This window comes from Colletotrichum costaricense, assembly GCF_030867565.1.
Source record: "Colletotrichum costaricense strain IMI 309622 chromosome Unknown Scaffold_6.1, whole genome shotgun sequence".
Taxonomy (NCBI): domain Eukaryota; kingdom Fungi; phylum Ascomycota; class Sordariomycetes; order Glomerellales; family Glomerellaceae; genus Colletotrichum; species Colletotrichum costaricense.
Window position 1 is genome coordinate 2,488,336 of NW_026848235.1, and position 16,762 is coordinate 2,505,097.

The window sequence follows — 16,762 nt, forward strand, 5'->3', positions numbered from 1 at the left end:
TGGCACGATGGGCAGAATGGAAGGCGAGAGAGAGGCTTGGGGGGGACGGAAGCGGAAGGTCGGCTTTTGTCAGCCAAAGTTTCGTGGACGGGCAGGAATGGGACTGAAGGTCCGCCGCCCATGGGACTGATGGGAGTGGGAGTGGGAGGAGTGTGGGAATGCCCACACCAGGATGCAATGCAGCGGTAGTAGCAGCGGCCAGTGAAGCAAAGTTACAAACCAGCATCAGCACTGCTTGACGGGGGGGGGGGGGAGTACTTCGTAAGTTGTAACAAAAGTAAGGTAAGGCAAGGTATCCGTAAGGTAAGGTAGGTGGGCTGCAGGGCCAGGAGAAGAAGACGGAACAGCGGCGTGTGGGTGCGCGCGGTGTAGCCGGGATCTAAGGTAATCATCTGGCGCAATCGTGGGACTGGCAACCGGGGTGTGTGGGAGGGAAGTGGCCCCAATGGCCCGAAGGGGGTGTGCGCTTGCTACTGCTGCTCCTGCTGCTGGTGCGTCTGACTGTCTGTGTCTGTGTCTCTCTGCCTGTGCTGTGTGTGTGGACACTTGGAACGGAACATTGAACAACTCCTGGGCGCAATTGCGACGCCAACTGCAAAACTGCAACGCTCTCAGCGCCAATTCCAGCCATGACAGAACTATTTAGTGTTGCCAGATTCCTTATTCCATATTCCAAGACCGACAACGGCTGCATTCGTTTTGGGGGCTCGTGCGGTTGGGTTTCTTCTATTGCTTTTTGCAGTTAGGACTCCAGCAACATGACCTTTGCCCCTGCTCTTATCCTGATCTTGGCTTCTGTTAATTGTTTTCCAGTGACGCCTCCTGAACCCCGAGTCTCTTTTTTATGTTGCTCCCGAGCTTCGCCCCTGACTAAGGTCACTGATTACCTCATGGGCTACACCAAAACCGTCACCCGGCGCCGCGAGTCTTCGCATCATTGCCACGAGTCGATCTTGAAGAACGAGACGCACAAGAGAAAGAGTTTCTCTGTACACTGGAAAGAAGGACGGCACATGTACGGATAGAATTGTGTCGACGACGAACCGACGGGCGTGGCCGAAGTGACCAACGAGATTCGCACGGGTGATCCCAGCCGGCACTGCACCTTTCGGTGCTCGGGCGCCACACCTGCTCCGGGGCCCCCCTCTCACTTCTCTCCTTCCATCTCCTTTTGACCACTTTGCGCCCTTGGTCTATTTCTGGGCCAAAAAGAGATCAGTGGGGGGATCGCGAGAACCTCGCACTAACCTCGACTCGTCCAGATCAACCAATATCTATCCGCTCCTTGTCTGGCGCACCGCCCATCTACGCAGTACCAGTCTGTCAGATGTCACATCGCTCACAGGTTCATTTACTGCCCATCATCCACGAGGACTTGAAGACCTCTTCTTTGCGGATAGGTGTACGACTATGGATACCATTCCTTGACCGGTGGGACATCGAGTCAGGGCTAGGTCCGGCTGTGCATTTTCCACAGGAAGACTATTCATGGCACTTCCCGGGGGCAGCACGTAAGACTGACTGGGCTGACTGGCTTCAACTGACTGGACTTGGGTAAGCTGAGCTGATGGGTGCCAGAACTCATTGCCACGCTCCGTCGCTCACTACAACCTTCGTATCTATCGGTACACACAGACACACCCCTCGCTTTCCCTCGTCCGGGGTCGAGGGAGCGCCTGCGCGAGGAACGGAACACGACGACGCACCTGAGTCCTGAGCTTGGCTAACGAAACATTCGGGGGGCACGGTCACTTGAGGCAGTTTTTTAGGGTCCAAGGGGACTCCTGGGTTCGGATTGAGCTTCAGCCTCAGACCAGCCTAGCATTCTGGGTGACTGGCTCGCCAGAAACCAGTCCATCCTAACTCTCCATTGGACGGTTTAGATCCGGCGCGTCTCGGAGTGGGAACTGTGGGCGCTATGCTTCATGCTCCTGAGAGCCGTGTTCCGTGTCTCTTGAACTGAACACATGAGAATTGCAAATCAACAAGACTGAACAGCGATGACGGCGGCATATGATTGATTCGTGGCTCTGATCTTTATTCCTATGGACTGATCTTCGTCAGACTCAATCTGTACGCAAGTCTGTGTCTTTCGATTTCACATTGTATGCGGTATTGGTCTGTCGTTTCTAAGACCCGACTTCCACCATGACTTTATTTTTGAGTTTCCGACGGACCGACCAAACAATTCTGTCAACTTCTTTTTTTCCAATTCACCGACAACAAACCTTGATACACATTCCGATGTCAACAACGAGGAAAAAAGCCCAGTCTGATATCGATAACGTACGATGCAGGCTTCTGAAGAGAGGGGTTGTGACGCTGATTCGACTTACTACCTGTGCCAAGCTGCAATGTAAGCTGCGTAGCCCATCATGCATATCTGCAATGTATTCAAGATCCTTCAAAACCACCCGAATATGGAAGGTAAAATGGCATGCAACAGTATTGCAGCAAGAGTGAAAGAATGATGGCATGTGGCTGCGGATGCCAATTGATCTTCGGGAGATTTTCGTAAAGAAACCCAGTTCCTTGTAAGATCATATCGCCAAGGTCCGGCTCCAACTTCCCACGGTTGCTTCTCGAAGCTGTTTTGGCTTCAGACCAATTCATGAGGAAGCGATCATTGCCAGTCTCGCCATGGCTCCTGGTCAACGGTAGGGAGACAAAGAGACCAGTTATCTGCCACACTCCTTTCTTGTCCAACCTGAAGTGAGACCACTGGAGGGAATGCAGAAGAGCTTCCATTCCAATTCCCGTCAGCGGCCCGGCTGGTGCGGGATGCCCCATCCGGCCTCGACTTAAGGTGCGCCTCGAAAATGCTTGCCTTAGGTAAGGTTACTGAGGTTAACACGTTAGTTTAGGTAAGATACCTGGGCTTACTCCGTAAGATGTGTCGACCCCACCAGCACCCTGCCAGGTGCCCCCGAACACACTTTGCCCCGCGCCACTAAGGCACCCGACCTCTGTGGCAGCGTCCCCATTCGCTCTTGCAGCGGCCCTGGCTGGACGGGCACCTCAAACGAATCTGACACAAGCTTCGTCCTCAGAACGATCTCCAAAGGAAACACACCACAAACGAACCAAACCCCCTTCGCTTCCTCACACCCTTACGATTTGCCAACCTCTGACGACACGACAGAGAGGTACGGCAGCATCCTCCGAAAGCGACCTTCCTTCTCAGCCTCGTCTCGTCCGATCCCCAGCGAGTTGGACCAACCTACCTTCAGCCTCGTCAACCCAACCCCACATTGAGCTATTGCAGGTAGTGACGACAGCTACTCCTACAGCAGTAGTACCCCACCTCGGAGCTTCGTGAACATCACAGACGAGCAGCTCTCACGATGGAGCAGACCAAAGCTCTCAATGCTCTCGAGGTAAGCCGCCCAAAACAAAACTACATATTCTGCTCATCTTCGGACGCAAATGCTAACAACCTCCCAACAACAGCCCTTCCTGGCCCTGAGCAAGTCAGCAACATCCCCCCGCGCCGCAGCCGACCTCGTCACCCGCGCAACATCAAATCCAAACACCTTCCTCTTCACAGAGCTCCTCGAGACCCCTCAAATCCAAGCCCTCGCCCAGTCCCCCGACTTCGAACCGCACCTCCGCCTCCTCGAGCTCTTCTCCCACGGCACCTACGCCACCTACCAATCTGCCTCGGCATCGGGCCTCCCCCAGCTCAACGATGCCCAAACCCTCAAACTCCGCCAGCTCTCCCTCTTGACCCTGGCCCGCGACCGCTCGAACCTAACCTACGCAGCCCTCCAGTCCGCTCTCGACCTCCCCTCCACCCGCGCCCTGGAAGACCTCGTCATCTCCGCAATCTACGCCGGCCTCCTCGACGCAACCCTCGACCCTCACCGCCAAGTCGTCCAGGTGAACTCCCTCGCCGCCCTCCGCGACCTCGCCCCGGGAGCCGTCCCGCCCATGATCGCCGCCCTCCGCGCCTGGTCCAGCCGCTGCGAATCCACCCTCGGCGACCTCGAGTCCCAGATCGCAGGCATCCGCGACGCCGCCGCCCGCCGCCAGCGCGAAAAGGCCGCGCAGGACGCCCGTCTGGCCAAGCTGGTCGAGGACGTCAAGAAGGATCCCGAGACGGGGGGCGCCGGTGGTGCGGGAGGCAGGAAGCTCGCTGTCGGTCACGCACAGCACGGCGGCAGCAGCAGTGGGGAGAGGGTAGGCGGCTTCTTGGGCCACACGTCCAGGGCGCAGCGGTACAACAAGCGGGGCAGCACCAGCATGATGGATAACACGGAGGAGATTGACGACGAGGCCATGGACGTGGACGAGGAGGATGATGAGCAGGAGAAGAAGCGTGCTAGCCGACGGAAGCTTTAGTGGATTAGTTGGTGGATGGGAAAGCTGGAGATGTAGAGGGTACTTCCAGCCTCGTCTCGGGGACACTTGTCCCGGCGTTACACTCGGAGGACCATCGGCCAGGGACCTCGTTGGAGGCTCGGTGGCGCTTGATAGACGGTCAGGACGTGGCATAAGATGATGGCCGAAGGGGAAACAGCCGAAAAGTAGCACAGGCATTATCACGATACATTATGAGAACTCAATAACTACAGTCAAGATCGAATTCGATAATACTGACAGAGATTAATCTCTGCCGTTTCCTGTTCTGTGATGCCTATCTAGCGTGCCATTGATAAAATTTAAGGGAATGTAGAAAGTGAATGAATGTGTCGAAGCCAAAAGTCTCCTGTCGCCTCTCCTCTGCCTCTTCCTCTACCGCCTTGCAGTTTTACCTGCCTTCGGTGGCGAGGATTCCAGTGTCGATTCTCGCAATGTCGATAATGATACACCAATGCCTAGTGTACATTGAAAAGAAATTAAATCTGTCCCTTGTTGAACGCCGTGTGCGAGGCTATGTCCCCTTGGGTGCCTCGACTGTCCCTACGCCGTGCCTCTCTGGTATCCTGAATGGAAGACCGAATCAAAACCGAAAATTTGGGAAACTCTGTCGCTCAAAATCTTTGGGGTCGTAACGTTCGTAAAAGCTCTCTTGGGAGACAAAGCGTCCATATTATTACATCCGTGATGTAGACTGAGGCCGCATTGTTGTTGTGTTTGGGGTATTGCAACACATCCTTTGTTTGTTGTCCAGGATAAAACAAGGCATTTTACAACCGTTTGCCGGGGACAAGGATGAAAAGCACACAGAGCGCGGCGTCGATTAAAATTGTGACGGCGAGGACCATGATAGACCGCTTAGCAAGAAGCTTACGAACGTAGGGCTCACGAATTCGAGAGAAGTTGAACGGCGTGTACTCGCTGAGGCCGATGAGAGCGAGGACAGGATCCAGAGAGTACTGGTATGATGCGAGGAAGTAGACACCAACAGTGAATGGAAGGATAAGCTGAAAGATAGGTTAGCAGGCGAAATTCACATATGAGATCATGCATAGACTCACCCAGCATCTGGTAGTTCGAGGGGCATTGAGGAAGATGAGAATAAAAGCAGCCCAGAAGCCACCAAACATGGCCAAAAGACCAAAAATCATTCTGATCTGGAGAGTGGTCGGGATGAGGTTGCCAAGGGCCTTCATTCTCAAGAAGTTGGGGAAGGCATCGCGTTCCATAGCCTGAAAGACGTAGTCCTTGGCAACGTCAAACACCTCTGGATCGTCTCTACCAAAGTCCTCAATGGAAGTCGTGACGTCCTGAGTAATGGAGCCTGGAAGAATGATTTCACGCTCTGCGCCCGGAAGGAGAAAGGTGTAGAGGATCTTCTCCGCCGAAGCCCGGATATCCTGTCTCGCGACGGTGTGTGCGGGAGAGTTGGAATCTGTCGTCAGGTCGCGCGGAGTGCTGAAAGCCCCACTGGGACGGCTGCGATGCTCTCCAGTGCTGCTTTGAGGGGAGTCTTGGGCCTCTTCTCTCAGGTAGGCCGACATCTGTGCATCCTGGTTCTTCTCCTTCTCAGTGGCATACATTGATGGGCCGGCGGCGGAATGGCTCATGTCACCAAGTCCATCCAAGATCTGAGAAGACCGCTTGGAGCCCGACTTATCCAAGTCAGGTGTTCCAACTAGGACGGATCTGCGGAGTTCGCGCACATAGTGGCGGCACAAGGACATGTGCTGAGCAACATCGAGCCTATCCTTCGTTAGTGAACAGACGCGTGATTCTGGGATGCCATTTGCAAATACCAGAAATCGAGATAATCGACGGATTTTTGCTGATCTCTCATGAAAATGTAGAACGAGAAGAGGTCGACGGGCGGCAGGGTTCGACGACTCAAGACCTCAAACAGAGTCGGCAATCGGTTCCGGTGCAGGTCTGGCTGAGGAGATGGCGAGCCGGAGGCCCCAGTTGATCGGTCCTCCATGATATCAAGCGGGTCGGATTCGCGAGAAGAATCGAGAAACGAAATCGGAATTATGTAGTGATTGATGAAGAGAAGTCGGACGAGAAGGAAACGGCGGCGACAGAGTCGCTGTCGTTGGGTGGTGCGAAGTCGAAGTTTGGTCGTCGGAGAGGCGCGGTACGGATATCGTAGATGAGGTTTGGCAGGTGCACTCCGCAAAGGTTCGGTCGTAGCGCGGCTGTCTACTCGTCGGTTGCTAGGCTTCCCCCAGGTCGGTTTGTGTACTGAACGAGCGTAAGAAGGGAAGGATCGCGCACGGCGCAAACTGACAGCGTCAGTGTGATTGACGATGGCGCTGCAAGGCGTGATGGCTTGAGTCTTGGATGCCGTTGGGATACGGCATAACAGCAGATCAAGCAAGCACTCAGACCCAGACACTAATTTCGTTCAGGTTGTCTGGTCAGGGGGGATACGACCCACCTCTACGTACTTTCCTCCGAAAAAGCGCGCTTTCCCACTGTCAATGTGGTCCCACCCACACACGAGTCCACTTCACTGCAGCGCCTTAGCTTCTCAGGCACTCAGACGCTTTCTTGAGCAACGTCACGTGCCCCATCTCGAGAAAAGAGGGACAGGTGGAAAGAAAACGCCGCATTACCTCAGCTACCCAGCCACAAGCACAGGCCCCGCCTCAGCCACGGAAAAGCAGGTAGGGCTTGCAATTTCTCGCTTCACATTTTGTGGGATGACCTGCCGGACTACGCAAAACCATCACATCGACAACTTCTTAGACAATTCGACTCCGCGATCCCGACGACCGAACCGCCCAACGAGAGGTACCGCCAAAATGTCGACCAAGCAGAAGAAGCCCGCCGGAAAGCAGCGTTCCGCCATCGCTGATGTCGTCGCTCGCGAGTACACCGTCCACATGCACAAGCGCGTTAGTATTTCCCCGAGGAGAGAAAAAAAAAGGACGCCGCCGTCGACAGCGAATCCAATGGCCCACGATGGCGATCCGGTAGCATAGCATAGCAATGCTGACAATTTTTGCTCTGTAGCTCCACGGCGTTTCCTTCAAGAAGCGCGCTCCCCGTGCCATCAAGGAGATCAAGGCTTTCGCTCTCCAGGCCATGGTACGTCTTGCTTGTCCCTCTCGAACCCATCCCGAAATTTTGCATCCAAGACCCTACAACACCAATCGGCCCCATATCGAACCACACTACATGGATAGATACCACAAGAATGCTCACTAACCTTGTGATTCGTATAGGGTACCTCCGACGTCCGCGTTGACCCCCAGCTGAACAAGAAGGTCTGGGAGCAGGGCATTAAGGGCGTTCCCTACAGACTCCGCATCCGCATCTCCCGCAGACGAAACGACGAGGAGGGTGCCAAGGAGAAGCTGTACAGCTACGTCCAGGCCGTCAACGTCAAGAACCCCAAGGGTCTCCAGACTGTTGTCGTTGAGGAGTAAAAAGTTCTCTTTGGGATGGTTTCAGGGCGGCATAAAGGCATCGGAGTTGCATTCGGCATTCTAGTCTCACATACAAAATCGACGGAAATGTGAACAACGCTTGATTCCCCACACGACTTCGACGACTTTTTACTAGTATTGGACCCCGCGATGTGGTGGAATGTTATTTTTTGTCTGCGCCAAAGTGCGCGCGAAGGAAGCGTTGCGTATGTGTCAGGCAATGGTGAACGATGACGAAGGCTTTTTGGGACATCATCAATCTCTTGTGGTTCTTGTAACACACATCGTCCAACAGGGTCTTCTTTTTTTATCGTCTTGGTCGCGGTCTGCCAGAAGCAGATGAACAGGATATACCCAATCCTGAAGGCCAAGTCCCGACCATGCAATGCAGTCCAATTCCTAACAAAAAGAGTTCCAAAACAACCGGCCCGTAATCATACATGATAGACTCCAATTCTCCAGTGCTCGAAACAATGTTTTCTCATCCTCGTGTCATCCACAAGCAAGCACGCGCTCACTCGTCCTCAACATCGCGGTGACGAGCGAGGACCTTACGCTTGAACTCTTCGGGGTCCTTGTCCCACAACTCTGCGGCCTCGCCGTTGAGAGGAGAAGCGCTGACTCCATATTAGCATTGGCAAACGAACCACTTTTTGCCGGGGCAACTCACTTGTTTGGCTCGCCCAGCAGACTCTGCAAACTGAGGAGTACAGTTTGAATGTTATAGGCGGGTGTCCACTTGTCCTTGAGGATATCCAAGCAGATGCGGCCAGAGAAGTCGAAGTTGGGGTGGTAGATGGGCGTCGTGAAGAGCACCGTTGGCGCAGCGTAGGGGTAGTTGTTGGGGAACGACAAGCTGAGCTTGAGCGTCAGGCCGGCGTAGGGAGTCTGTTCGGGTCCCTCAATCGTCGCCGTCCACGACATGAGGTTGCCGTCTGCCGAAGGGAATGCTGAGACGCCGGGAGCGGGAGAAGTCATAAGCTGCATCAATTCCGTCTGCAATCTGTAGTCACGAAATTAGTCCGTCTGGTCGTAGATGAGACGGCAACGTCTTGCAACGAGATATTCATACCTCTTGGTGACGCTCTGAGCATCAGGTCCCTTCCTGGCGCCAGCAATCTTAGCTGCTGGAACGCTTCCGGGAGCGGAGTTCTGGGTGTCCTCCATGCTGTAGTCCATTGTCGCAAATGTCGTGAGGTGGAAAGAAGCAATCGCAAAGAGCACTGGTCGAGGCGAAGGGGGCGTCTTGAGGCTGGGAGGCTGGGATGAGAACTGGGATGAAGCAGGTAGGTGTTTGCTAAGGCAAGGTGATATCCGGCCAGCCAGTACTTATGTGCAGGGAAATGCAATGTGCGGGAAGATGGTCAAGGGGAGAGGTTGGAAGCTTGCAGCGTCAAGAACAACAGAAGGCAATTGTTCTGTAGGGCGAGAAGGGCAGGGATGGGGAATCGGAGACGCTGGTACCTGGGCGACGCGCTGACTTTGGCATCCGCTTTTGGACTAGCGTCGTCGCTGCCGTTACCAAAGTCAACGGCGAGTACGAAGCGATGACCTTGCCTTACATCTTAATTCGAGCCTTGATCGCACCTTTTTTACGACAAATTCAACTTTCAATGCTTTAATAATTTCCTCCGGATCAACCATGACTTATGAAAGGTTTCTGTTCTCCAAGAGCGGATTGGACATGCGTTTTCAATTGAGTATGTACTTCGCGATTGGCCGTCTGTGATTTACGGAATCACTGGTCACCTTGTGATACCTAGTGACTTGGGCAAAGGCCATGGTGCTGCAGTTTGACGGATACCTCGTTCGCTATTTCAATCCTACATACCTAGTTGGACGTTTCTTCCGCTGAGCAATGAATGTGTCCAACCAAAGGAAAGCATTGTACACTCAAACACAAGGTTATAGCAAATGATGTATTCAATTATCAGCTACTAGAAACACCTGAACCGCAAAGTTGTAGTACAGAGCCTGTACTATGTGTCTATAGGTAAAACGTCTTCCTTGAGTAGGTACTTAGTGTTCATGCCCTCCCTTGGCATCAAATTTCGGTCCTCGTAAGCATCGATACCATGTTCAAAGATCAACAATACCCCTAGTCATATCTGCTCTGCAGGCTCAAGTATAAGTGATATCGAAGCTGGCATATATACCACATTTTGAGGAGATGAACTTAATCTGAGTCTAATGCCAATGTTCATTTCTGCTTTACGTAGGTATGCAATACGCTCACCTGTCAAGCGAGAGTTCCAAAGCACACATAATACAGGCTTTGTTAAATAAGTCTAGTCTGTGGAACTTCCTGTGTTTTGCAGCATATTCACTTCAGAATAAAGTGCTCCAGAAAGAGCATTGTACAAGGTAGTAAAGGAAGCCACGCTCCTTCCCACTTTTACACTTCCCTTTTTTTGTTTTTCCATCTATCCTCAGGCCTTCTTGCCCTTAAATTCTTTTTTCCACTTCTACACCTTCCAAACTTATCTCACCTCAGCTTCACAAGTCTAGTGTTATTTTACGCACTATCGTCCTTAATCGTTTGATTTTCAGCTTTTGTGACAATCTGAGAAGATGGATGAGGAAGATCTGATCGAGTTCGGTCCTGATCCTATTGAGGAAGATCTGATCGAGTTCGGTCCTGATCCTATTGAGGAAGATCTGATCGAGTTCGATCCTGATCCTATTGAGGAAGATCTGATCGAGTTCGATTCTGAACCTATTGAGGAGATGAAACACCTTTGCTTGCGGGAGGACTGTGTTTGTACACGTCACGGTGTTCAGGAAGATGGCGCAACTGCGTAAGTCACACCTTCCTATACCTAACTGGCGAAAGTTCAGTGATAAACTAACTTAATAAAGACTTCTAAGTACCACAAACTCCTCATCCGAACACCAGGTCATCGTCTCGACCCCGTCATTGAACAACACTCAATCCGGTGTGCAGACAACTCACAATACGACCAGCCCCACCGGAATTCAGGTCGCTCTGCCAAAGAAAGCAGCCGAGAAGAAAGAAGTTGCCACAGCAAAGCAGTACAAGCGAGACCCGAACGTTTGCTTGGTCGGATTCCATAACCACTATTTGTGGGAAACGCTTTATGAAGCAGGTCACCGCTGTGACGTCTGCAAGAGGATGCAAACCAAGCACATCCATACCTGCCCCAAATGCCGTTTCAAGATTTGTTGGGCCTGTCGATGTGACTATGGGCTAACCAACAAGACGGCCAAGTAAGTGCAATGATATGTTTACATAGTTACTATCCTAACATACTGCAGGGAATTGCGCCGCCGACGTAACCGAGTCTAAGGGAGGCTTTATGATGCGGCTCAGTGATCAACTGAGGCAGAGGCAGGAGCGCTGTTCTTTCATTACGCGAAAATTGTGTTCCAAAGAGCAGAGAGAACAGTTTCACTAACTTGCGCAAATTGGCCAGCCGCAGCATCCGATTGCTGAACTCTCGTACGAGAGTTTGGGGCTCCAGTTGTTTGCAGTTTGATTTCTTGGCGGAAATGGAAAGGGGAGAGAGACTGAGGGGTTTCTAGGCCTTAGATTGGCGAATGCAATAATCAGATCGCAATTCATTTTCTAGACCTGTTATCATTGAGGTGCTAGTGATCACCTTCCAAGGTGACTTGATAGCTTGTTGGTCTTGGTGGGAGGTTAGTTTTGGCCACAAAAGCGGCGACACTATAGGGCAGGGATCCTGCTTCTTTGGAGGGGTGTGTTGGAGCAGTGGCGGCGGACTGTTTACCTGACCAACACTGCAGCAACCGCGATAAGAGGGCTTATCGGCCAATGAATTCGCGTTGATGCAGGCGGCAATGAAACACCTTCCATGACTCCAAACAAAACACGCCAAAAGCTCTTTACGCGGTCAAGACGCGCTCCAAAGTGCCACCGCGGGGGGACAAACGACCCAAGACATACACCTCAATCAACATGGTGAGTTCTTGTTGACGCTGGACCCTTGGACCCTTTGTGCGGAATTCGCCCTACGCTAGCTTGATACGTCATCTATGCATTTCATTTTGCCTGGCATCGTTTGCCTGACAGCACCGTGAATCGATATCCCTACTCGCCATTCCATTTCCCCTGTGCTCGGTCGGTCTCAGTCATGAATTAGTCTGCCGCAGACTCTCTCCCAAAACCATCTGAACTTCTCGTCTCACTCAGCAAAGATGCAGCAATCACAGCTGGACCCTCTGCCCAGCGACTTGCCCTTCAGGGTCATCTCAAAGACTATTGGGCGAGGGGCTTATGCATCGTAGGAACTCTACCCCTCAACCTCACGTCCGATGAACCCCGCCACTGACTGTGGGCATCCAGAATCAAGAAAGCTGTTCCTCTGGACGCAAACACGCCCGTCTTCGCTGTCAAATTCATCCACAAGGGTTACGCCGTCAAGCATGGCCGCGTGTCGGCAAAGCAGCTCCTCATGGAGGTGTCACTCCATTCACATGTCGGCCAGCACCCGAACATCATTGAGTGGTTCGCTTCGGGAGAGGACAGCAATTGGCGATGGATTGCCATGGAGTTTGCCGATGGAGGCGACCTTTTCGACAAGATTGAGGCAGACGTGGGCGTTCACGAGCACATTGCTCACCTCTACTTTCTGCAGCTCATCAGCGGCGTGAGCTTTATCCACTCAAAGGGCGTGGCGCACCGAGATCTGAAGCCTGAAAACATTCTGCTATCCGAGACGGGAAGTCTGAAGCTCGCTGACTTTGGCATGTCAACCATGTTCGAGTATAAGGGTCAACGAAAGACGAGTTCCACCCTTTGCGGGAGTCCACCATACATCGCGCCTGAGATCCTCGCGTGCGGCAAGGCAGAGAAGAAGGCATCCCCGGACGCAATCAAGTACTCGCCAGATCTCGTTGACATCTGGTCATGCGGGGTTATTCTCTTCGTACTCTTGGTTGGCAACACGCCCTGGGATGAGCCGTCGAAAGGTAGTTGGGAGTACCAGGAGTACGTGCGAACGAACGGCCGCAGCACAGATGCGCTTTGGGGGAGGATACCGTCAGATACCTTGTCGCTGCTTCGAGGCATGATGAATATTGACCCGAGCAAACGCTTCTCTTTTCGACAGATCCGACAACACCCGTGGTATACCAGGCAAAACCCACATTTGACATCGGACGGCACGATTTCCGACCCGATCAACTTGGCCACGCAGATGCTAGAAAGTCTCAAGATCGATTTCAACCAGCAACCTACAGCCTCCCAAGGCAACCCGTCCAGCAGTGATCCCATGGATATCGATAGTGCCGGCAAAGTCTCCTTCACCCAGCCTGAAACACCCATCAACGACGTCGCGTGGGATTGGGAGCGCCCTGCCCTCAAAGTCATGAACCCCATTGCCGTCTCCTCCACACAACCTCTGACCCGAAGTGTGAGCGGTGTCGCTAACCGGCGCTTGTTCATGGAATCCCTCGCAGAGGAGCCTTCCATCAGCCAGTTCTCGCAGACCCCTGGTGTCCCTCTAACACTCACCCAAGCGGCCCGTCGCTTCCGCGACATCGTGCCATTCGAGTCCCTCACACGCTTCTTCTCTCACGTGCCGCCCCAGCTCATCGTGCAGATGCTCAGCGACGCCCTGCATCAGCTCAACGTCCCGCTGCCGCCCGTCACGCCGAACCTGTACTCGGACCACATCATCATCATCAAGATCAAGACGCTCGACGCGCGTCGACAGTCGCTGCATGGCGAGATTCACGTCGACAAACACAAGCTGCCTGAGGAGCAGGAGCTGCTGGATATTCGGTTCGTGAAGATCAAGGGAGACCCGTTGGAATGGCGCCGGTTCTTCAAGAAGATTGTCGTCCTCTGCAAGGAGGGCGTGTACGTGCCGGATGCATAGGGAGGATGCCGGCTTGGATAGAGTGATGGATTGAAATGATGTTTACGCTGTATAGATGTATAGATAAGACCTGTCACGAATGAAGAAGGGAGAATGATGCCCTTAGTAATGGTACTATGAGTCAATACAATACAACCGCTAAGGGAGGCTGAATGACGGCATCAAAGAAGGAGAAGAAACACCACCTCTGACTCCAAAGGTCCATGGTCTAAAAGGGGATTCATGCGGTGACAGAATAAAGGAATAATGCAACTATGATCTTGAAACACTCCGAAACATACCGGAAGAAAACAACGCAGTTCCTCTATCTGAATTTCAAAGAATCAAAGCAAACCCAAAAAACCAGAAACCTCCATTTCCTTCCGAATGCAAAGTTCGCACCTACCAACTCCGTTTACAAACGCACTAATACTGCTACGCTAGACTGAGCCATACCCATCTGTGGCCTCCTACAAATCATTCATCTCGTCATCTTCATCCTCCTCATATTCCTCACTGTCGTTATAACCGCCATCGTTCTCATCGTCCACGTACTCTGCGTCTGGATCGATTTGCTGTTGAGGGTCAGAATAAACCACGTGGAAGAAGCAATCTCCATTGGGGAGGTCTTCTTTGACGATCCGGATGAGCGTTTTGGGGCTGTCCGATCTCAGAGGAAGATATCCCTTATGTTTGCCTGTCTTCTTATAGGCCTCAATAGCTCTTTGCTCATGGTCGTGATTGACTCTGTCAAAACATGTGCCCTCATCGCATCTATCTTGACCCACGTACTCGAGGGAAGGATGCCATGTTCGAACAGTTTCCATGATCAATCCAAACATCTTCATGAATGTTGGACCATGGCCAGTCAGGCCTGTCGTGTTTAGTAGATTCCTGTTACATTGAGGACTTCGACAAACAAACATTTGTAGGTAAGCATGTACCATCTCATGAATCAGAGACGCGACGTTCTTCTCAAACGAAATGCGATTGACCCTGTTGGTCAGATTCTCGTCGTAACGTATTTTGGAAAAGAGTCGAATTTTGGCAAACCACCTGCCCCCCTCACAAACACGTTCTGTATCTGCAAAACAGATTTTCCCAAAGTCGCCTCTCAAATGACCAAAGCCTGTGCACAACTCCACGTGCGAGTACCTGGGAATGTTAGTGCCAATTGGCTTGTGAGGGTATCTTGTCAAAGCCCCAAAGAAGAAGAAATCGTCAAGGCGAACCATCATTTGGTGCAACGAGTCTTCGAGTTGACGCGCCAAGGACTCGACTTCCATCCGCGAGTATCGACTTTGCTCGAATGCTTCGAGCTCCTCGTTGGTAAGAGCATACCAGGCTTTAGATACGGCCAGCGCGCCCAGGAAAAGTTGGACAAATTCACATCGAGCCACCTCTTGCTGCGGTCGAAGCTGGTTGCACCAGTAAAAGCTTTTGCAGGTGAGGTTCAACAGAGGTGTCGCAGCATACATCGCGACGAACAGAGGGCGGTAAGGCGGTAAATCCCGGGAAGTCGTAAGTAAGAGAATGTGAGAAGGCTTCGGGAAGGGAGGGTGATGACATTTTCCCACCTCCTGATACTGGGGAGCTATGTTCTGGGACTCTTCGCTGACAGGGTTTTGGGTTCCCTGATCAACTGGCATCGAATATTCCATGGTGCTGAGTTGCGAGTTGCTGTTGTCTACTTATGTGTTTACGGTACACGAGTCACAAATCTGATGAGTTGCTGATGAGTTGCTGATGAGTTGCTGAGGAGTTGCTGATGAAGGAGTGGCTCGAAGTTGTCATTGTGCTCGTCTTTTGTATAACATCGTAGCGACTATTGGATTCTGCAATAGATAACGCCCGACTTCTTCATCGTTCTAGTTCATCAAAAAGAGAAAAGAAAAAATTGGGAAGAGTTTCATGGCCTTGAACTCGGGACCTCGAAGGAGCCCAGGTCTGAAGCTTGATTGTGACATCAAACGGTACGCCAGACCACACTCAACTCGGCTCTCATGTTTTTGTTCTGGGAAGAAATTCGAAAGTGTCATAAGTGATATAGTAGTCTATCCTGGTTCTCAAACTCGTCCTCTTGGGTTTCGTCCCCACTCGAGATGCCGCTTCTTAGTGCATTCACATTCTCATCTGATTTGAAGACCTCTGCTCAGACCACCTTGTAACTTGGTATTCTTCGTAGATAGAAATTTCCTTATGACGAGCAAGCTGAAGTGCGCAGTGCAGAGAAGGTCAGGAGTAACAGGACAACTAGGAAACAGACAAGAAGAGACCAGAGCAAGTCTTTGGCTTTTCTTTGAACAAAATGCCGTTTGAGACGGAGTGCCGTTTCGCTCTGCTTTGTCTTCTACATGAAGTTTATTGGCTTCGAAATTTGTCAGCAGATCAAAACTTATAGGCAAAGAAAGGAGCTAGACGACTTCAGAGTAAAGCAAGCCACTTAAAGAATCATACCTAGTAAAGCTTTGCGATGGCCTCTGACGTAACCGGTTTTCGAGACTAATTAAGATCCTCGGAAGCCCCCCCATGCCGGTTACACAACTCAACAAACAAGCTGGGGGTTAATTATCGGGGGCCCGGCAACTCAACATTTTGCAAGATTACAAGCAAACACACCTGATTCAAGTATCGGTGTGCCTTTAATTCGCCAAACTCGAAGTTTGCTCCATGGATGACCGGGACTGCTGATCTAGAATTGTTCCAGAACATGGCCATGTCCGAAAAGAGCATCCCGTACGGAGTACTCGTATCAAAAATGCATATAAGTCTGGGAGAATGGGGGTTTGTCACGTTGTGCCGTCGTTTCCAGAGGGTTACAACTATTACGTGGGATGCGTGGTAGTCCCCCCTTTCCCAAATGATCATACTCAATTACCCTGCACAATAAGTTTGCTGGGTCCAAGGGGGGTAAGGTAGTGAGAGCTCCGCAACCCCCGGGTCCCGTGGCGAGGGAGCGGCTCTTCCCGCAAACTCTGTCAGTCCATCGGACAAAACCCTGGATTAAAAAAAGGGAGGCTTTTCCTCTTTTTGATTTTCTTCGATGATGTGCATAATGATACAGGTAGCATCGCCAAAATTTCCTGGAGAAGGGAGACAACAAAAAGGGCGCTTCAGGTCTCCAGTGTG

The 16,762-nt window shown here is 51.9% G+C and overlaps 8 protein-coding genes across 8 annotated transcripts; 5 read left to right on the forward strand and 3 right to left on the reverse strand.

Annotated features, from left to right (window-relative positions):
* Window positions 1-758: 758 nt before the first annotated feature.
* CCOS01_07043 (uncharacterized protein) lies at window positions 759-1,025 on the forward strand (the record flags this gene model as incomplete). Its single annotated transcript, XM_060455210.1, has 1 exon — window positions 759-1,025. One exon carries the CDS (start codon window positions 759-761, stop codon window positions 1,023-1,025), a length of 267 nt encoding a protein of 88 aa, XP_060314910.1.
* Window positions 1,026-3,344: 2,319 nt separating this feature from the next.
* On the forward strand, window positions 3,345-4,341 carry CCOS01_07044 (PCI domain-containing protein; the record flags this gene model as incomplete). Its single annotated transcript, XM_060455211.1, has 2 exons — window positions 3,345-3,377; window positions 3,451-4,341. 2 exons carry the CDS (start codon window positions 3,345-3,347, stop codon window positions 4,339-4,341), a joined length of 924 nt encoding a protein of 307 aa, XP_060314911.1.
* A 788-nt stretch (window positions 4,342-5,129) lies between these two features.
* On the reverse strand, window positions 5,130-6,751 carry CCOS01_07045 (uncharacterized protein; the record flags this gene model as incomplete). Its single annotated transcript, XM_060455212.1, has 3 exons — window positions 5,130-5,366; window positions 5,421-6,105; window positions 6,159-6,751. Coding segments are annotated over 3 exons (1,515 nt in total), but the record flags the coding sequence as incomplete, so codon positions are not given.
* Window positions 6,752-7,163: 412 nt separating this feature from the next.
* Window positions 7,164-7,790, forward strand: CCOS01_07046 (50S ribosomal protein L31e; the record flags this gene model as incomplete). The annotated part of the gene is made up of 3 exons (XM_060455213.1): window positions 7,164-7,256; window positions 7,375-7,449; window positions 7,587-7,790. 3 exons carry the CDS (start codon window positions 7,164-7,166, stop codon window positions 7,788-7,790), a joined length of 372 nt encoding a protein of 123 aa, XP_060314913.1.
* A 514-nt stretch (window positions 7,791-8,304) lies between these two features.
* On the reverse strand, window positions 8,305-8,969 carry CCOS01_07047 (ubiquitin-conjugating enzyme; the record flags this gene model as incomplete). The annotated part of the gene is made up of 3 exons (XM_060455214.1): window positions 8,305-8,407; window positions 8,461-8,793; window positions 8,863-8,969. The coding sequence occupies 3 exons, from the start codon at window positions 8,967-8,969 to the stop codon at window positions 8,305-8,307; spliced, it is 543 nt and encodes a 180-aa protein (XP_060314914.1).
* Window positions 8,970-10,361: 1,392 nt separating this feature from the next.
* CCOS01_07048 (uncharacterized protein) lies at window positions 10,362-11,097 on the forward strand (the record flags this gene model as incomplete). The annotated part of the gene is made up of 3 exons (XM_060455215.1): window positions 10,362-10,588; window positions 10,650-11,018; window positions 11,067-11,097. 3 exons carry the CDS (start codon window positions 10,362-10,364, stop codon window positions 11,095-11,097), a joined length of 627 nt encoding a protein of 208 aa, XP_060314915.1.
* An 872-nt stretch (window positions 11,098-11,969) lies between these two features.
* On the forward strand, window positions 11,970-13,654 carry CCOS01_07049 (uncharacterized protein; the record flags this gene model as incomplete). Its single annotated transcript, XM_060455216.1, has 2 exons — window positions 11,970-12,055; window positions 12,118-13,654. The coding sequence occupies 2 exons, from the start codon at window positions 11,970-11,972 to the stop codon at window positions 13,652-13,654; spliced, it is 1,623 nt and encodes a 540-aa protein (XP_060314916.1).
* A 449-nt stretch (window positions 13,655-14,103) lies between these two features.
* CCOS01_07050 (uncharacterized protein) lies at window positions 14,104-15,294 on the reverse strand (the record flags this gene model as incomplete). Its single annotated transcript, XM_060455217.1, has 2 exons — window positions 14,104-14,507; window positions 14,757-15,294. The coding sequence occupies 2 exons, from the start codon at window positions 15,292-15,294 to the stop codon at window positions 14,104-14,106; spliced, it is 942 nt and encodes a 313-aa protein (XP_060314917.1).
* Between the last annotated feature and the right edge of the window lie 1,468 nt (window positions 15,295-16,762).